Source organism: Telopea speciosissima, chromosome 3, assembly GCF_018873765.1.
Source record: "Telopea speciosissima isolate NSW1024214 ecotype Mountain lineage chromosome 3, Tspe_v1, whole genome shotgun sequence".
Classification (NCBI taxonomy): Eukaryota; Viridiplantae; Streptophyta; class Magnoliopsida; order Proteales; family Proteaceae; genus Telopea; species Telopea speciosissima.
In genome coordinates this window covers 55993355-56013567 of record NC_057918.1, presented here as the reverse complement: position 1 = coordinate 56013567, position 20213 = coordinate 55993355, and the positions used below count along the sequence as shown (strand labels likewise).

The 20213-nt window shown below is 42.6% G+C and overlaps 1 protein-coding gene across 1 annotated transcript in view; it reads left to right on the top strand.

The window, feature by feature from the left end:
• The window catches only part of LOC122655318 (beta-glucosidase 42), a 92049-nt gene that overhangs the window by 22962 nt on the left and 48874 nt on the right, over positions 1 to 20213 (top strand). The window contains exon 4 of the mRNA XM_043849523.1: positions 19702 to 19777. Within this exon, the coding sequence (XP_043705458.1) occupies positions 19702 to 19777 (76 nt within the window). The remainder of the gene's footprint in view (positions 1 to 19701; positions 19778 to 20213) is intronic.

Below are 20213 nucleotides of genomic sequence, written 5' to 3'. Positions count from 1 at the left end.
GTGGAGAACCCCCGAGGATGTCATCCTACATGCCTGTTAGGAGATGGGTAGTAGACCTATGTAGCTGCACTACTCACAGCCTGATGTACAACTTAAACTCCAGGTACTCTCTCTCCTACCCAAATATGTGGGGCCTACACCTATTCAGATGTGTATCAGACCTTGGAAGAGGTGTTGGTGCAATGCCCAAGCCATAGGCCAAGCACCTGTGCAAGCCCAAAGCCAAAACAACAGTGCTGTATTCTCTAGGCGATTGCCCAAAGGCCCAGAGAATCGCCCAGAGTGCCTGAAACTATTCATTTGGACTCCAGACACCTGGGGACCACCCATACAGACCATGAACATCCTCTGGGGGTAGATGGGAATTTTAGGAACCATTAACCACCCCTGGAACCATGTGGACTCCATTAGTACAGCCAGAATGGCCTAGAATGCACTAAAAAATGCATTCTTGAGAAATGGAACCTAAGGCCAAACAAGCCTTAGTCAGCCCAGCACTATAAATAGAGGGGGCAGCTTCCATTTTCGTCCTTGCTGCTGTAGCTGAAATAAAAAGAGAGAAAGAGAAGGAGAAGGAAGAAGAACAGAAGGAAAGGGAAGAGAGAAAAAGGAAGAGGTGACCTGTGCTGCATATTGAGCACTGATCTAGCTGCATACAACCTCCAGGTAATAATCACAATCTCTGTATGCTGCTGTTCCCTATGCTTGATCTTTGATCTCTGCTCTGATGGTAGTATCTTTGACCAGTAATGCCCAGAACACCATGAGAATGTCTAGGGAAGTATCAGATCTAACATGCACAGCCATTGCATGTAAGATCTGGTAATAAAATACCAAGTTATACTGCTGTTTCTGCATCTGAGACTGAAGTCAGTCTCTGTGCTTGACTTCACTGCATAGTTGCACCCTGAACAGGCAATCTGGGCATGGATCCTTGCATGCAAGGTGATCCTTGCATATCTTGGCATAGGATCAGTGTCATACCATGAAAATACACGTAAAAGAAGCCCTGCATGCAGCCCAAGCTGGATCCATGAGCCTGAGCTTAGTTTGGACAGCTGTTCTTTGTGCTGTCAGAGTACCTCCTGGCTTCCAAATGGGAAAACCAAACCCAAAACTAATTAGACCAATGGATTCTACCCTAATTATGGTCTATGATCATCCCCCATGCATCCCAGCTCGAGATCATGGCAGCCCTTGCTGCAAAATCCATGAAAATCAGCCCAAACCCGTGTTAAACAGGCTCTGGGCGATGCACTGGCCCAGTGAAATGCCCAGAGATATCATTTGGGCTCAAACTGTGTTCTGCCTTTTTGGACCCTCACCAGTAGCCTATGCGCAGTGTGATGGGGTGGTAAATGACCAAAATACCCCTCTCCACTTGTCCTTGTTGTCATCCATACCCTGGATGCTCAAGTGGGCCCCACAGGGCCAGGTAACCATGCCCAGGATTGGTTTCAGCTGGGCTGCTGACCTTGGATTTGGTTTGAGTGGTTGTTTGGACCATGTATTGGCAGATTATGCTGTTCATGTACCAAGTCAGGTAAATCCCACATCTCTGGATGATGTATCGGGAGATAGACCCGAAAGCCCAGTGCAAGACCCAGAGAAATTCCAAGTAACATCGGTATAAATACAAAGTCAGTCCAGTAAGCCTAGACCAACTCTAGGACATTAATGTAACTTTAAATATTATTTAACACACTTTTATGATCCGATAAATTAGGTTTTGATCCCGTGCTCAAGGTGCACAGTCAGACACCAACTGGAACCGAACTGACAGCTGAACCAGTAGGACCAGAACAAGGTGAGTGAAATTACACCGTGTGTGTAAATGCAACATGGCTAATATTTCAAAACAAGTTATAATAATACTATTACACTGTTTGCTTATTTCAATTACTGTGAATTCTGTTAAGAAAGGTATGCTTGACTGGTGAATACTGTGAATGGACAATCAATGATGTATGTGAATTACTAGACTAGATGCCGTAGCCGGCTTAGAAATGAGGCCTGTGGTAGCCCTTAGAATGGGATGCGGTTGACACCACCCGACTCATACTATGCCACATAGATGCATTGGGCTAGTGTATCATCACCTGTGCTACGCACCCTTGCCAACAGGGGTTAAGGTGTTGGATGCTTGTGAGAGTGACCATATGAAAGAGAAAAAGAAAAAGAAAAGAAAAGAAATCAAAAGAGAAAAGAAATGGAATTGTGATCCACCGAAAAGGTGGTTATGGGGCTATAAGCCGAAAAAGAAATATGATGTTAGATATATGGCCGAATACCGTGGGGGTATTCTCGACCTTTTTTGTTATTTTATTAGTTTTGTATTATGTGGTTTAGTCCCACATTGCTCATGTACATAATTTTATTCTTTTATTACTCTTATAAATAAAGATGTGCTTGGGTGAATAGATCATCCAAGCCTTTCCCTAATTTTAAATCTCTCTACATGGTATCAAAGCTGATTTCGAATTAGGGACCAACCCCATCGAATTTTTTTCCCTTCTCTCTCCTCCATCGTTTTCCCTCCTTCTCCCTCCTTGTTTCTCTTTGTTCTCCCTTGGTTTTCCTAAGGGCAGCACTACAAGAGGTGGTCGATGACTTAGGTGCTGCCCCTCCCAACCTCTTTTATGTTTTTTCCATGATCAATCCCTGCTCGATAGCTGGACTCTACTGCGGTTTTTGAAGTCTTGAGTTTTTAGAAGATCAGCCCCTACCATTATTGCAGGCTGTTCTTCCCTTATTGGAGCTTCTTCAGACTCCTTTCCAGCATCTATTCAGCATATATATTCTCCTTCATTAGAAGACCTCCACTCCCAATCGATCTCCATCTTCGTGGTTTTCCAAACCACGACAATTGTCGACTTTGGGGTGGGGCTGCTTGTTCTTGCTACACTTTGGCTCTACTTCGCAGGCTGGTTCTACACTTTCAAGGACACACTCATCGCAATTTGGGCCTTCACAGCTCAGTTTTGAAGACCTCTCTAAGATCGATATATCATCATAGGTGTTTTTTTCAAAACCCCGACATCCATCGATCTTGGGGCTGCTGCTTGCCTATTGGACCTATATTTCTGCGAGGTTATTTTCTCCATTATCCAGGGTCAATCGACTTCATTGCTGCTATTTACTTGCATTTTATCCCTCTCTTGTCCCTTTATCGATCTCCACAATTCAGCCTTCACTTGAAGACATTATTGGACTTCTTTCTTCGCGGATGGGTGACTCTCACGATTCTTCACTACTTGAGGATCAGCCACCTACCGATGGTCACCACAAGATCGACTACCACGCCTTCACACCAAATCCTATTAAACTTGATGGCTCGAATTACCTTTTATGGTCCAGTGCCGCTTTTGCCATTGCTGGCCGTGGTCTCACCAGCCATATTAATGGCACTAGTGTTCAACCTATCGCCCCGGCCCCGCCTTCGGGACAGTGGCTTGCTAATAATGGTGTTCTCATGTCCTACTTAATTGGTTCAATGACTACAGATTTGCGCATAACTTTCTTCTTCTGAACACGCATGATTTGGGCTGCTTGCAAGGAAACCTACGGGCAGCTTGGCAATGATGCCCAGGTATATGAACTTAGGCGAAGGTCCTCCATACCACTCAAGGTGAACTTTCGGTTTAGTACTATGCTACTCTACGCATGCGGTGGCAGCAATTAGACCACTTTTCCGACTTCCACCGTCTACGATTGCTTTGATATTGCTTCCTATAAGAAGCATGTGGACAAGATCAGGGTCTATGATTTTTTGGTCGGCTTGAATGTGGAGTATGATCCAATTCGTGTTCAAGTGTTGGGCCATGCCTTTTCCCACACTCGAACAATCTTATGCATTGGTTTCATCCGAGGAGCACCGTAGGGCTGCCTGTGCACCCGATGGTCGCCCAGGCGCTGCCCCGCCCCTTCCCGCCTGCTTCTCTGGATTCTCTATGGGATGTTGTTTGTGAGGGCAGGGGGGGGGGGCTGCGGGGGGGGGGGGGGGGCGGGGGGAGGGGGGGGAGGGGAAGGGAAACGGCGATTTTGGCTAAGCGGGCTGCCAAGCAAAGATAAAGACAAAGACCAAGGCCCATCGGGGGGGGGGGGATGGCTGCAGCCTTACAGTTGGTCTATCCCGGGTGATCTCAGGCCCTCCTACGTGCTCGGGACTTCCCGTGCCTCTACACATCGCCTCTTTCTTATCCTCGCCTCCTTAGTTCCCTTTGCCCGGTCGGTATTCCATTTGTAGGTCATTTTGTGCTTTCGTGGCTTCCCATCCTTGATCTAGATTCTCGAGCCACGATCTGACCGGATTCCTCTATCTGTTTAAGTATTCTCCCACTAAAGATTGGGAAAGGTAAAGTGGTGATGGGTCCCTTTCTTCAATATCCGGAAAGGGACTCATCAACTCGCACTTCCTCTCTTCCCTTGTCTTCTTTTACATATTCCTAATTTTACTACTAACCTTCTTTCCATTAGTAGTATTACTCGTGATCTTAATCTGCAAAGTCATTTTTTTCCATCTCATTGTGTGTTTCAGGATCTGGACTCGGGAAGACGATTGGATTGGGTAAAGTGCATGGTGGCTTGTACTGCTTGATGACGATCGCTTCTCTCCCCACCATTGCCTTCTCCGCGCATCGAACTCCTTGGTCTCTTCTCGCACTTTACCGTGGCACTCTCGGTTAAGTCACCCCTTTGGGAATTTTAGCTCATTTATTTCCTAGTTTGGTCACCCTACATACTAAGGATGACTTTTTTGTGAGGCTTGTGTTCGCCAAACAGACACGTTCAACTTATCCTATTTCAAATAAAAGGAGTTCTTCTTGTTTTAATTTGGTACATTCCGATGTTTGGGGCCCTAGTCATGAGCCCTATTTCAGTCGGTCATTTGGTTTGTCTCTTTTATTGATTGTCATTCTCGAACAGTTGGGTATATCTTTTGCACACTAAAAATCAGGTTTTCTCATGTTTTCAGCATTTTCATAAGATGATTCAAACTCGCCTTCAGTGCTACTCTCAAATATTGAGAAGTGATAATGGAACCGAATTTATCTGAATCCCATTTCAAAATATTTGGTGATAATGGCATTATTCACCAAACTAGTTGTGTTGATACCCCTGCCTGAGAATGGTGTGGCAGAAAGAAAAACCGCCATTTGTTGGAAATGGCCCGGGCTTTGATGTTTTGCGAGGAATGTTCCTTCTCAATATCGGGGATGCGGTTCTCACCGCCTATCTCATTAATAGACTCCCTTCTCGGGTTCTTAATTCCCGTGCCCCCTACGATATTTTGATGGGCCATTCCTCCTTTATTGTCCCTCCCAAAGTATTTGGGTGTGTGTTATGCTAGGGATACGAGATCTCCAGGCAAGCTTGAGCCTCGTGGGCTCCGTTGATTTTCTTGGGTTATTCTCCAACCCGGAAAGGTTATAAGTGTTACCATCCTCCTTCCCGTCGTACCTTGGTAGTATGGATGTTGTTTTCCGTGAGACCCTTTCTTATTATTCTTCACCACCTCTTGAGGGGAGAGTTCTGTGAAGATGTGCCCTTTGAGATTCCTCCACTGAGGTTCCTCCGATTGCTGTCCGGCCTCCTTTGATGGCACCCACGGCCGCTGCCCTACCTCCTTTGATCGATGATGTCCACCCTCCTCCGGCTGTTCCTCCCTCACCTAATGGGAATCCTTTGGGGGAGACCATAGAAAATAGTGTTGTTAATGTTCCTATTCGTGGGAAGCGACTCCAGGTCGAGAAACTATTGGTGAATTTCTAAGAGAATTGACAATTCCAACATACTCACCTACACAAGGGGCAGAACCAACAGAGGGCAGCTTGCAATCCACTTTAGCACCAATACCCATCCAATTGCTCGGCGGATCCGCGATCCTCCATCTCCGGTAATCCCTCTTCTTCCGACCTACCTATTGCTCACCGCAGCTGGTACTAGGACTTGTACTTACATCCCATATCTCGTGTTGTTTCTTATAGTTCTCTTTCTCCATCTTTTCGTGCTTTTGATCTTCTCTTTCTCTACTTCGATTCCTAAAACTTGGCAGAAGCATCTACAGGATGGAAAGTGGAAGGCAAGCAATGTTGGAAGAAATGAGAGCACTACATAAAAATAATACATGGGAGCTTGTGACTCTTCCTCCCGGAAAGAAACCAGCTGGATGTAGATGGGTCTTCGTGGGTCAAACGTAAGGCTGATGGTTCTCGTGGATCGATATAAGGCACGCCTGGTGCCAAGGGGTTCACTCAAACTTATGGAGTTGACTATCGTGGAGACCTTTGCGCCAGCCGCGAAGCTCAACACCGTCCGGGTGCTATTATCTGTCTTGTCAGGAATCTTGGGTGGGATCTTCTGTTAGATGTAAAAGAATGCCTTCCTCCATGGGGAGCTTGAGGAGGAGGTATATATGGACATTCCACCAGCTTCTCGATGACAGGACCAAGGCAAGGTCTCGTAGGACGAAGCGTGCACTTTTATGGGCTGAAACAATCCGCCTAGGGCATGGTTTGGCGTATTTCCCAAGGCTATGATTTCAGCGAGGTTATAGGCGAGTAATGCTGATCACACTTTGTTTATCGACGAGTTGGTGACAAGGTAACTCTTCTCATAGTCTATGTGGATGATATTGTGGTCACTGGTAATGATGGTGATGCTATCCGGGTTTGAAGCTCCTCCTCGTGAGTTTGAGGTCAAAGTCTTGCACTTTCTGAAATATTTTCTAGGGATAGAAGTTGCTCGCTCTTCAAAGGGCATCTTTCTTTCTCAAAGGAAATATGTCCTTGATCTATTGATTAAACAGGGCTGCTGTTGTCATCCTTCGAACTCCTATGGAAGCTCTACAAACTTAGGGAGAAAGAGGGGGCCGTGAAAGGGCGTTTATTTGGCGGGGAGGCAGGTAGCTAATCTACCTTTCCACACACGACGACATCTCTGTGGTTGGTGGGCATGCATGATCCCTATTCCCTCTTGGATGCGTCCTCGATTTGAGGTATTAAGTCCGCTCCGAAGGGAATCCTTTTTCCCCGGGTCACCTTAAGTTGAAGCCTATATGCCGATTGGGGTGGTTCTCCTGACAGAAATCATCTCGGTCGCCTTTGTTTGGTGGGACCTGGGGGGGGGTGTCAGGGGGGGGCGGGGGGGGGTCATCTTTGCCGGTTTCGTGCGATGGCCCCAGGAATTTGGAACTTGGGCTAAAGGTTATTACGGATATTGGTGTTGCTGTCCATCTTCCCACGATGCTTTATTGTGACAATAAAGCGACCATTAGCACTCGCTCATAACCCTCTGCCGTGATCGTACTAAACACGTGGAGGTGGCTGACATTTCATCAAGGAGAAGCTTGAGGCCGGCCTCATTTGTGTTCCTTTTGTGAAGTCTTGATCAACTGGCCGATGTGTTCACTAAGGGATGCAAGTTTGTTTCATCCTATCTTAGTCAAGTTGGCATGCATGATATATATGTTCCAACTTGAGGGGAGTGTTAGATATATGGCGAATACGCGTGGGGTATTGGGACCTCTTTTCTTTGTTATTTTATTAGTTTGGTATTATGTGGTTTAGTCCCACATTGCTCATGTACATAATTTTATTCTTTTATTACTCTTATAAATAAAGATGTGTTGGGGTGAATAGATCATCCAAGCCTTTCCCTAATTTTAAATCTCTCTACATATGATATGTGAAGAGGATGGATGCCTCACAGATTAATCCCAGAGGGCTGGTTGGGCTAACCTTGGTGATTGATGCGGGAGCTGATTGGTCCTCTCTGACAACTCAATGGGTGTATCGCGGGAAGGGGGTTAAAAGCCCGCACCAGGGATACATGTATTGGGGATTGTAGTAGCACTAACCCGCCTTAGTTGTGATGGTAGGTGGCTAATAAATAAAATGAACTGCACCTCATGTAGGACTCATATGGTTGGGCTTGCATGTGCATGCATGGTGATATTTCATTCACGGGCTCGGTGGAGCTCATACTCTGTTATATGTGGTTCTGTTAGATGATCCTGCAGGTGGATGTTACTGTGGCGGGGAGGCGGGCTATGGTTGTTATGACGATATTGGTATGGACTCGGACGGAGGTCATACTGCTGGTACGAGTATTTTCGGTGGTAGCTGATGAAGACCCGTAAGGGGTGCAGCTTACTCTGTTTTGACTGTGGCACTCCTTTTTGTTTTTGTTGGAGTTTCCCTCTTTTGTACAGCTTTGTTTTTGGGGCTTGGGTTGCCTTGCCCTGTTTATATTCTTTTGTGTAAAGCTGTTTCAGATAGAGTTGGGGGCTGCAGATGTTCTGAGAGTGAGAGAGAATAAACTAAAACAATGCTTTTGTATATATTTGTTTTCTTTACTTTCTTTCAAGTTTAATATAAATATAGCTTTCCGCAACACTCTGTGTTTTACATTTTGTATTATTGTGGATGTGTGTGTCTTGAATGGATTAACAGCTTCTAGATCCTTGGGATTTGGCGGATTGCTACAGTGCAATTCGGGTCACCTACCTAATCCTCCCAGGGGGTGGTTTGGGGTGTGACATAATTGATCAGCAGACTTCACAAAGGGAACACAGATGACTCCGGCTTCGAGCTTCTCCTTGATGAAATGTGGTCAACCTCCACATGCTTAGTACGATCATGCTGGATAGGGTTATGAGCAATGCTAATGACCGCTTTATTTCTTGGCAGCCCTCTTAGTTTCAAAGTCAGCCGTTTTCCCATGAAGTTTCTAGCACTTCTCTTTGGTGTGGGAAGGTTTATGGCAGTGCTCACAAACAACAGTTTTAGTAGTGGAATAACCAGAAAGAGTGCCAACAGGTGCAAGAGTAGTCGGGGCAGCAGTTTGGAGGGCTGATCTGTCAGTAATAGAAGGGTGCAACATAGCAGCCTATAGTTTTCCTCAGAGGAGACCAAAGCATAAGACTGTTCAAGGGTAGGAAAAGGTTTATGGCCCAACACTTGAACCCGAATCTGGCCATACTCCACATTCAGACCAGCTAAAAAATCATATACTCTGATCTTGTCCACATGCTTCTTGTATGAATTAATATGTTAGCAGCTGTAGTAGGGTGGTAATCAGAGAAGTGGTCCAATTGTTGCCAAAGGCTACGCAAAGTAGCATAGTATTTGGAGACTGACAATTCTCCTTGAGTAGTGTGAAGGACCTTCTTCCTGAGTTCCTACACCTGGGCATCATTGCCAAGCTGCCCATAAGTTTCCTTTCCAGCAGTTCATATTTGAGAGCCTATATCAAGGAGAAGAAACCCATGCGCAAGATCTGAAGTCATCGAACCAATGAGGTATGACATGAGCACCCCATTATTGGTAAGCCATCTGTCTTGAGCAGGACCAGTCTCAGTTGGCATAACACTGGTGCCATTAATATGACCAGTAAGGCCACGGCCAGCAACGACAAAGGAAGCAGACTGAGACCAAAGCAGGTAATTGAAACCATCCAGTTTGATTGGATTAGGAGGAAAGGTATGAAAATCTGATTTGCATTGGCCATCACCAACAGAAGTTGTAGTCGAATTAACTGAGTCACCCATGATCGCAGAGAAGTTGGTGGGATGAGAAACCCAAGAATTCCTTCAAGGCAAGGGCTGAAAATTGGAGGAGAATCCTCTTTCAATGGGAGAATATATGTCTCCAAAAATCAGCAGTAGCAGACAAGTGAATCCCCTAGATCGACATTGTCAGGGTTTTGAAAAACAACCCTATTTTTGCTGAAATTTATGGAGGGGAGAATCCTTCAAATGAAACACTGTTTGGGGCTGAAACTTTGGTCGAGTGGAGTTCCAAAGGGGCTTAATCAGGCCTTCAAATATCACCACCAATAGAAACCTGTAACTCCAAGGTCGATATATGTCAGGGTTTTGAGAAAACCCTGATTTGGGGAAAATTCGATCCAAGGAGGTCTTCACAATAGTTGGCTGAAGATAGGAACTTGTTCAAAAATATCTGCTGCAGGTCTTGATCATCAATAAGAAGAATTGGTTCCAATAGGTTGAGGTGGAAACAATCCAAAAAAAAACTTGAAGCTTCAAATATCGCAGGTAGGGAGGAGGTTCCTATCGATCAGAATTTTTCTTGCATTGAATGAGGTGAGAAAGGGCAGCAACTTGATCTATTGATCACCTCATCAGTGCTGCCCTATTGGGATAAGAGAAACAAGGGAAGAAAGGGAGGAAGAGATCGAGAGAGAAAGAGAGAGAGAGAAGGGAAAGAGAAGGCTGAAAAAAAAGGAGAGTGGAGAGGCCCTAATTCGAAACCTGCTCTGATGCCATGTCAACAGGAATAGAATTAGAGCCGAATGCTTGGATAGTCTAAGGCAGACCCCAAGCCATATATTTATAATGAATAGAAAATATTACATGGACAGAATTGTCCCTAACTAAGCCGATATGGCTGTACATATCATAAAAGTAGTAAAAAGTCCAGAATACCCCCACAGTATTCTGGCCCATACAATCCAACAATGAAATATCTTTATTTTCAATAGGGTATTTGACAAACTCATTTCTGCTTGAAGTGGTTGAACTTCCTCGGTAGGCTTAGTAGACAGTAAGTTCTTCATCTTGTTTGGCTTTATTTAGTTTCTCTTCTTGAACCATCATAGTCATGGTGTTTGATGATTTTGAAGGCTCAACTTGTAGCAACCCTTAGTAAATCTTTGATGTATATGAGAGGGCTCAATGGTGTATAAGTGACCTTCTTGATCAAGGACAGCCTTTCATTTTTCCATCAATGATTGACCAATTATGATGACATTTTTGGAAGAAGAAAATAGATCACCTTTAGATTCAATAATGATGAGTCTTAGACATCTCAACCACAGACTGCAAGTCAAAATTCTCTCTTTGCCCTCAGTCTATGAATAAATCAGCAGTTCTTCTATTGGGCATGCAAACTCTAGTCTTAAAAACAGAGCAGCAAAGTTTGGTGTTGCAGAGAATGAGGGCTAGGTATTACCAGCTGAGCCTATATAGGCTTGAAAATTGACCTTAGGGCAACTCCAAGGAACCTGGTTCCAACCTCTACAGATCTCAGGCGAAGCAAACAAACTGACCCTAGCCAGTTTTTTTCAGAACTGGCAGTACTGTAGCAGTGGCAGAAAAACTGAGTTGCAGACCATGGGCTTCCCTCCTTTGCAACCAAGCTTTTGGGTGTTTGAAAGAGAAGCCTAGGGCGACTTCAATGAGCCAAGACCCAACTCCAACAGATGCCAGATGAGAGAGAGCCATTCCAACACCGAAATCACTGTTCATGTGAACAGTATCGTGAACAGTATTTTGAGCTCCTATTGCTTCACATACCTCCTTTTGATGTTCCTATGAACCTCTTCCAAGCTTATTTCATGGTTCCTTTGAGTTTTTCACACAATGGTCTCTTCCATTGGAACCCCTTTGTAACCTAGGGTTTTAAAGAGAGAGAAATGGAAACAGAGTACCGGTAGGACAACTCTCAAACCGAAGACCTGCTCTGATACCAAGTTGGAAATGATGTAAGGATCGATTCAAGAGAGGAGAGGAGAAGGTAGGAGGTGAGAGTTGAAATTTAGGTTAAGGATGTAAGTAAGAAAGAAGAAGGAGATGGAAGAAAAAGAGAAGAAGAAGAAGATGAAGAAAAAGAGAATTTGGTGGAAAGTTGTGTGTGAGAGATTATCTCCACCACACCTATATTACTTCACTAATGAAATAGACCAAATTACATACACCTCCCTAGGGAGATAAAAGGAAAAAAAGGAAAATTACAATATAAGGTAACTAGTAAACTAACTAGTTCCTAAAGTACCCTTACAACCAAGGATTTAAGTATCGGTATCGGGTATCGTATCGGTCGGACGATTTTAAGAGACGTATCGTATCGTATCGTATCGTATCGGAGATACGTATCGATCGGTGCAGAAACGCATGAAAATGATCAAAATACACATGAAAATACACTTTTGGACAATAAAAACAATATAAACAAGCAATTTGTGTCATATATCATGCATATATACTAAGAATTGTGAATAATCAATAACCCGACAAGTGCGGCACATTGAAATTGTTATAAAAGATTAAAAGATGAAATTTCTTACATGTAAAGTCACTCAATTGCCATGAAGAATGTCGGGGTGGATCAAAGTCATGTCTGTAAGGGTCTTCAACAATAGGAGTGACTATTGTGATAGATTTTAGGGTAAATATATAATCTTCTTGGAATGTGATAGATCTATACATAATATAGTACATATATTATATACATTAGCATTTGTTTTAAATTTTAGAAGAAAATAAAAAAAAAAAGTCATTTTAAAGAAGCAATTTTCGGTTTTGGGTAAAAAATGCAAAGAAACATGGATTTTGAACTCAAATCTTTGTAAATGTATACAAAGAATGCAATACTAAGTTAGTTTAACATATTCCCTTTGAATCATAACAAAAAAAATACGAAAAATCAAAGATTTAAACAAAAGAATCAAGTTTTTTTCAAAAAACCTACCTTGCCCTTCAAGAACACCTTTTGATTTCGAATGTGGGCTGTTAGATGCGGCAAATGATGAGATTTCACCTCCTTTAGGATCGTTTTTGAGCAAGGAATCAAAGCCCTCAACAAATCTTTGGCAAAACCAAGTTTAAAGATGTTTTTTATGGTTTCTCAAAGCTGGAACTGTTTTTTTCCGCCACCTGCTCTGCTCCGAGTTTTCGTTTTGAGAAGACTTGGGCCCATGTGGTTTTTAAGTGCGAGACGTCTCGGATGTATCGATATGTTCGGTCGATACATTCGATACATCGAGACGCTCGTACTCGATGTATCGTTATTTCAAAATAATAAAATAATGGTTTAAATCATGTCTCATCAGTATCGATACATATCGACCGTATCGTATCGCATAGTCGTATCGTATCGATATGTATCGTCGATACATACCGATACATTCGAGAGATTTGCATTTTAAAAAAAAAAGATACGTCTCGACCTGTCTCGTCTCGGCCATGACCGATACCGAGACGTATCGGCCGAGACGATACGATACGCTCCGATACTTAATTCCTTGCTTACAACATACAAGCTCTAACATATATAAACTCTAACACTCTCTGAACGTCTGGCATGGCCAGAACCGGTGCTTCCCCTACTCTCGTCAGCCCCTCAAGCTGGAGAATAAATATTATGCATTCCCAACTTGCATAATAGAGTACCAAACTGAAGAGAAGAAAGCCCTTTGGTAAAGATGTCTGCCAATTGATCACCTGTCTTCACAAAAGGAGTGCAAATACAGCCAAAGTCTATTTTCTCCTTGATGAAATGTCGATCCACTTCGATGTGCTTTGTTCTATCATGTTGCACCGGATTGTGAGCAATGCTTATAGCTGTCTTGTTGTCACAATAGAGCCGCATAGGATCATTACTATCATAGCCAACTCTTGAACCAATCGTTTCAGCCATATAAGTTCACAAACTCCATGTGCCATTGCCCTAAATCTGCCTCTGCACTGGATCTAGCTGCAACAGGTTGTTTCTTGCTTCTCCATGTAACCAAATTACCACCTACAAATGTGCAATAACTAGAAGTAGATCTTCTGTCTGAGATGGATCCAGCCCAATCAGCATCTGTAAAGCTGAGGTGATAATGTCTGGCATACAATAGTCCTTTCCCTGGGGATGACTTAAAGTATCTAAGGATATGGTATACAGCATCCAATTGCCCACTCTTGGGGGCATGCATAAATTGGCTCACAACTCCCACTGCATAAGAAATATCTGGGCGAGTCATAGACAGGTAGATGAGTTTCCCAACTAGTCTCTAGTACTTCCCTGTATCAACAAGAGGGTGACCACAATCTTCCCCTAATTTGTGATTCTGCTCAATAGGAGAGCTTGCTGGTTTGCAGCCCAACATACTTGTCTCTTTCAGCAAATCAAGAACAAACTTCCTTTGACATATGTTGATACCTTTCTTGGACCTTGACACTTCAATTCCCAAAAAGCACTTCAAGGGACCCAAATCTTTAATCTCAAACTGTTGAGCCAGGTAGGACTTCAGTCTAGCTATCTCAACGCTGTCATTTCCAATCACAATAATGTCATCAACATAGACTATAAGAGCTGTGATGGTACCATTACCACTCCGGGTAAATACAGTATTGTCAACTTGACTCTGAGAATACTCATTCTTCCGAATAGTCTGTCTGAACCTCTCAAACCATGCTTTTGGAGATTGTTTAAGACCATATAAAGCCTTCTTGAGGAGACACACCTTGCCTTCAGCTGAAGGGAACTTGAAGCCAAGAGGAGGCTGCATGTATACTTCCTCCTCTAAGTCACCGTGGAGGAAAGCATTCTTCACATCCAACTGGAACAGTGGCCAATCTCTATTGGCTGCCAATGATAAGAGAACCCGAATAGAATTATGCTTAGCTATAGGAGAAAATGTTTCCTGATAGTCAATCCCATACACTTGACTATACCCTTTGGCCACCTACCTTGCCTTGTACCTCTCAACTGCACCATCAGACCTATACTTGTTTGTATAAACCCACCTGCATCTGACTGGGACTCTCCCCCTGGGAAGATCAACCAATTTCCAAGTACCATTCTTCTCAAGGGCCATCATTTCCCTAGACATGGCTTGTTTCCACTTTGGGTCAGACATAGCTTCACTGAGATTCTTAGGAATGGAAATAGAAGAGAGAGCAACAGTAAAAGCAAGACTTGTAGGAGAGAGAGCATCATAGGAAACAAACTGGGAAATAGGATTAGTGCAAGCTCTCTTTCCTTTTCTAATAGCAATCAGAAGGTCTAAATCAGAAGGAAGAGAAGGAATGTTACTTGACCGGGGAGGATGTATCTCAGGATGTGGATCCAAAGAGGGCTTTTGGTAGGTCTTCTTTGCTTTACTCTGCAAGCATTCACCTTTTTTGTACTTAATGTGGTAATCCTTCGTATTACCAGAACCATTTTCCACAACCACCTCATTTTCATTGCTAGCATCAACCCCTGAATGAGTATTAGTATCAACAACAATCCCTTCTTTGTGTTTTCCAATATTAAACAGAAATGGAGAAATAGGTAAAGGTGAGAGGAAAGGGATAGAAGCAGCCTCTTCATTTCCACTATTCTTCCCCTGAAGAGGATGTTGAGAAGAAGTGAAGAAAGGGATAGATTCAAAGGAGGTAACATCTTTAGAGAGAAGTGTCCCTTCGGGAAGAGGGATAGTAGCACTTATACCCCTTGGTAGAGGAGGAATATCCAAGGAAAATACATTTGAGTGCCTTGGGGTCAAGCTTAGTCCGAGCACATTTATTGACATGGACATAGCAGACACACCCAAACACCTTGGGAGGAAGAGAGAAAGTAGAAGTTTGAGGAGTCAACAAGTTTAAAGGGGATTTGGAGTCAAGAAGTTTAGAGGGCATGCGATTGATTAAAAAGGCAGCTGTAAGAAGGGCTGCAGACTAAAAAGTCTTGGGAACATGCATGCCAAACAGGAGACTCCTAGTGACTTCCAACAGATGGCAATTTTTCCTTTCAGCCACCCCATTCTGTTGAGGGGTGTCAACACAAACACTTTGATGGATAATGCCATGATCAGTAAAAAACTGTTGAAACCCTCCATACATATACTCCCTCCCTTTATCAAAACAAATAATTTGAATTCGGGTACGGAACTGGGTATAAATGAGCTGATAAAAATTTTTAAAGGCATCATAAACGTCATTTTTTTTGTTTCATCAAGAAGGTCCAAATGGACCGGGAATAGTCATCAACAAAGGAAACAAAATAACGATAACCAAACAAAGAATTAGTGGGAGAGGGTCCCCAAACATTAGAGTGCACAATATGGAAAGGAACATTGGATCTATGACCATGATAAGGATAAGGAGAACGGCAATGTTTGGCAAACAAACAAGGTTCACATTGAAACACATGGGAAGAAGGAATGGAGGAAAACAAGTGGGGTAGTTTTGTCCTCATAACCCCAAAAGAAGGGTGGCCCAAACGTTGATGCCACAACATCACAGAGTCCATAGTACTGTTGTCAATACGCCCACATACGTAGGATTGGGCATTAGGAACGGTGGGTGTTCCTGTATCACGAAGATAAAGTCCCTTTTCCTCATGTCCTCTGCCAATTATCCTCTTTGTCACCAAATCCTGAAAAACATAATGAGATGGAAAGAAAGTAACAGAACAATTCAAGGGGTTGGTTAGGTGGCTCACAGATAAGAGGTTAGTATGAAATTGAGGAACATGAAGAATAGAATCGAGAGAGAGAGAGAAGTGATATAGACACTACCTATACCAGAAATAGAAGAATAGGAACCATCAGCAACTCTAACCTTTTCCTGACCATAATAGATAGAGTAAGTGTCGTAACACTGAGATATGCCGGTCATATGGTCAGTGGCTCCAGAGTCAATGACCCACCTAGAGGTAGCAGAAGGGCCAGATGTAGAGGCCTGTAAAGTGGAAGTTGAAGAAGCTGGAGATTGCAAAGGTGTATCCTTAGTCAACAAGGTGTATGCTCGGGCTCCCCCTCTCCTACTGCCTTGCACACTAGGGGGATAGCCATAAAGCGCCCAACATCTCTCTCGCATGTGTCCAATCTTTCCACAATGGTCACAGCGGAACATATCTCTGTCATTTCCTTGGGGTGGACCCTGGCCTCTTCCTCGAAGAGCTGACATAATGTAGGTATACACAAAGAAAAGGAAATGATACTCAAATCCAATGGGGAGTACACACTACCAAAACAACCTCTGTCGATTCACTTCTACAAGGCCAAACAAGGCAAACAACTCAAGGAAATGTAACACCACAACCGGAGAAACAAGGCAAATTTTCGTCATCAACAGCAAGCAATCCCACGTCGAAAAAAAAATCCAACTCAAATGGGGAGACCACACTCAACCCAAATACAGAAACAAACCAGCAATCAAGTAGCTCCAAACAACCAAATCAACCAGACATAGAGCAAGTACCAAAAAAACAGCTAGTGTACAGGAAGCAAGAGCTTGTAAAACATCAACCAAATCACTCCAACACCCAATAGCCTTCATTCCACAGCAACCAGTAGGCAAATAACTCCAAATCAACCAAACCAAGCTACCACTTCATGTTCAGTAACTAATAGACATCCATTTTCCCATAAGAGGTCAAATAGGGGGCAAAAAACAGAGCTGTCAATACCTGTACAGCAGCAAAAGAGAGAGCAATACTCTCCAATCTTCCCCCTTCAAGAACCGAGCTCTTAGGGCTTCAAAAGAGCACTTCTAGGCGACTCAAATGGGCCTAGCTTCAAGGCAAAACAATCTGCCAAGGGACAGAATCGAAACTGGAACAGAGAGAAGCTGGCGGAAATCCTGGGTTTTCTTCCAAGGCTGCAATGCAGTTTTCTCCAAGAACCATTCCTCTCAACATTCAAGTGTTTGGGGGTCTGAAAGAGGACCCCTAGGCGATTCAGATGCACAGGGTCTCATTCCAATTGGTGAAGGGATAAGGCAGACTTGAAAAATTCCCTCCAAAGGCTGGCGGTAACTTGGTAGCTGCCTTCTACAGCGTCATTCCACTGGCAGCAGCTCCTAAACTCTCTCCATATGAGTTTGGTTCTGAAGAGTATAACTCCAAAGAGTGTATAATGTGTATTATCTCACATATTACAGCCTCTAATGGAACCCTCTACCTTGTTAGGGTTCCAAAGAGAGGTGAAGATCACAACCGAGCCTAGTCGACTCTCAAACCAGAGATGCTAGCTCTGATACCAAGTTGAAATTTAGGTAAATGATGTAAGTAAGAAAGAAGAAGGAGATGGAAGAAGAAGAGAAGAAGAAGAAGATGAAGAAATGGAGAGAAAGAGAATTTGGTGGAAAGTTGTGTGAGAGAGATTATCTCTACCACACCTATATTACTTCACTAATGAAATAGACCAAATTACATATACCTCCCTAGGGAGGTAAAAGGAAAAAAGGAAAATTACAATATAAGGTAACTAGTAAACTGACTAGTTCCTAAAGTACCCTTACAACATATAAGCTCTAACATATATAAACTATAATAGTGAGAAGAGTAGAAGAGAAGATGAGGAAGGAAGAGAGGAGCAGAAGAGAGAAGAAGATGTGTAGCCAAAAAGTTAGGGAGAGAAGATTCCTCTCCCCTATTTGATTTACTAACATGAAGTGAGAATTACATACACCTCCCTAGGGAGGTAAAAGGTAAAAAAGTAAAATTACAACATAAGACAATAAGATACTAAACTAGTGCTCAAACTATCCTTATTACACAAACTCTAACAATTATTTTCTTGCTTGTATATCTTGAATCTTCAAGCATTCCTGGTTTGTTCTTTCCATTATTCCATTTGTAAACAACCTCAAACTTTCATATGGTTATACATAGGCCCATTGTAAAACAGGGCCGTACCTTTCTTTTTGATAGGTGGATAATGCATGAGTGAAGCAAAATGGCCCACTTTCTTCTTTTATTTCCTCCACTTTTCATTAGCTCTCTTTGAAATATCAATTTGTCCATTTGGCAGGATGCTGACACTGTTTGAAGCTTATTTAGTTACCTTTTTAATAGGACCAAGAATTTTTTTTATTCCAAGCTAAATTGGGAAAGTTTTGACTGATATACTAATACGGTGTCAGTCTATGTCATGATTTCAATTTTTAGGAAGTTTAGATGTGGTCAGGAATATTTATTTAGAGTCTATTTTTAGTTGTTTGGGAATGGTAAGCACTGGTAGGAGTTGCCAAAGTGTAACATTAGGAGTTAGTTTAATTATTAAGTGATGGTACTTGAAGCTTCCCTCCCTCACAGTCAGTAAAATAGGATTCCTTGGGAGTGTATAGATATGCAGCGGGAGTCATTGTAATTCAGTGTGTTTTTGCTCATGCAATGGATGACCATTGTTCCCTTGAGAGTTGCTTAGAGGTTCTTGGCAATTGTCAAGCTTTTGCTATTGCTTTAAGCAATTTTATGCTGGCGATTATTTTCTTGCTGCCATATCTTGAATCTTCAAGCATTCCTGGTTAGGCTTTTTTTTTTTTTTTTTCCATTATTCTATTTCTGAACAACCTCAAACTTTCATATGGTTATACATAGGTCCATTGTAAAACAAGGCGCATATGTTCCCACCCCCCACCTTTTTTTTGATAGGTAAATAGGGTTACACAGGTTGATAGGTCCATGGAGCATTTTGTTTTGCGCACCAAAATTTCAGCCCATTCTGTATTTTTGGGTGAAAAATGCAATCTTTAAATACAATTGTCACACACAAACACTCATTATAAGTCCTTTTATTTTTACAATATAGGTAAGTATTCACTCAAAGTAAGACTGAAATATTCAAATGATATGGCCAAAATATACTAAATTTTCATTTTGTCACCAAAGTAAATTGGCCCCTGACATGAAATTGAGAACTGGATGTGCATCATTAAGGGCACTTCCGTGTGTTTTTTCGCACATTGAAATGCTTTACCAACACTTGTAGAAGCACCATTAAAAATTTGGTTAAGTAGAGTGGATGAAAAGTTCGATATGGAATGGGATTCAAATAGGCAAACTAGGATCATGTGGATTCTTTCACTTAATCAAACTCCTTGGTGGACCACTTGAAGAAGAGAGTTACTCTGGTTAGTTTCTTGAATGCTTATTCGTTTGGAATCTGCTTATTTATTTAATATTTAGTTTCTTTTAAATGCAGGAAGATATTGATCTTATGGCCAAGTTGGGATTTGGTGCTTATCGTTTTTCCATATCATGGTCTCGTATCTTCCCTGGTATGTCCAATCTCTTGCTATGTAAAGTAAGCACTTTCAAGCTTTTAATCTATGTTACACACTTACACGGACTCATCCTGTTGTCATTCTCTCTGTTTAGATACACCAGCACACATTTTGATACTATTGGACACATTGTTGAATAATGTACACCAGAATACCGTGGGGGTATTCTGGTCTTTTTACAGTTGTAATTTTATGTTTATGTACCTCCTAGTTAAGTCGGCTAAGCTAGGGGTATTTTAGACATTAGGCTGTAATCTCTTTTATTATAAATATAAGGCTTGTTTGATCACATTTATCATACAAGCAACATTCTCTAATTCAGATCTGCTAACATGGTATCAGAGCAGGTTTCGAACTAGGGCCCTCACTTCTCTTTCATTCTTGAATTCTTCTTCCCTCCTCTCTCTCCTTTTGTTCTTCATTCTCCCAC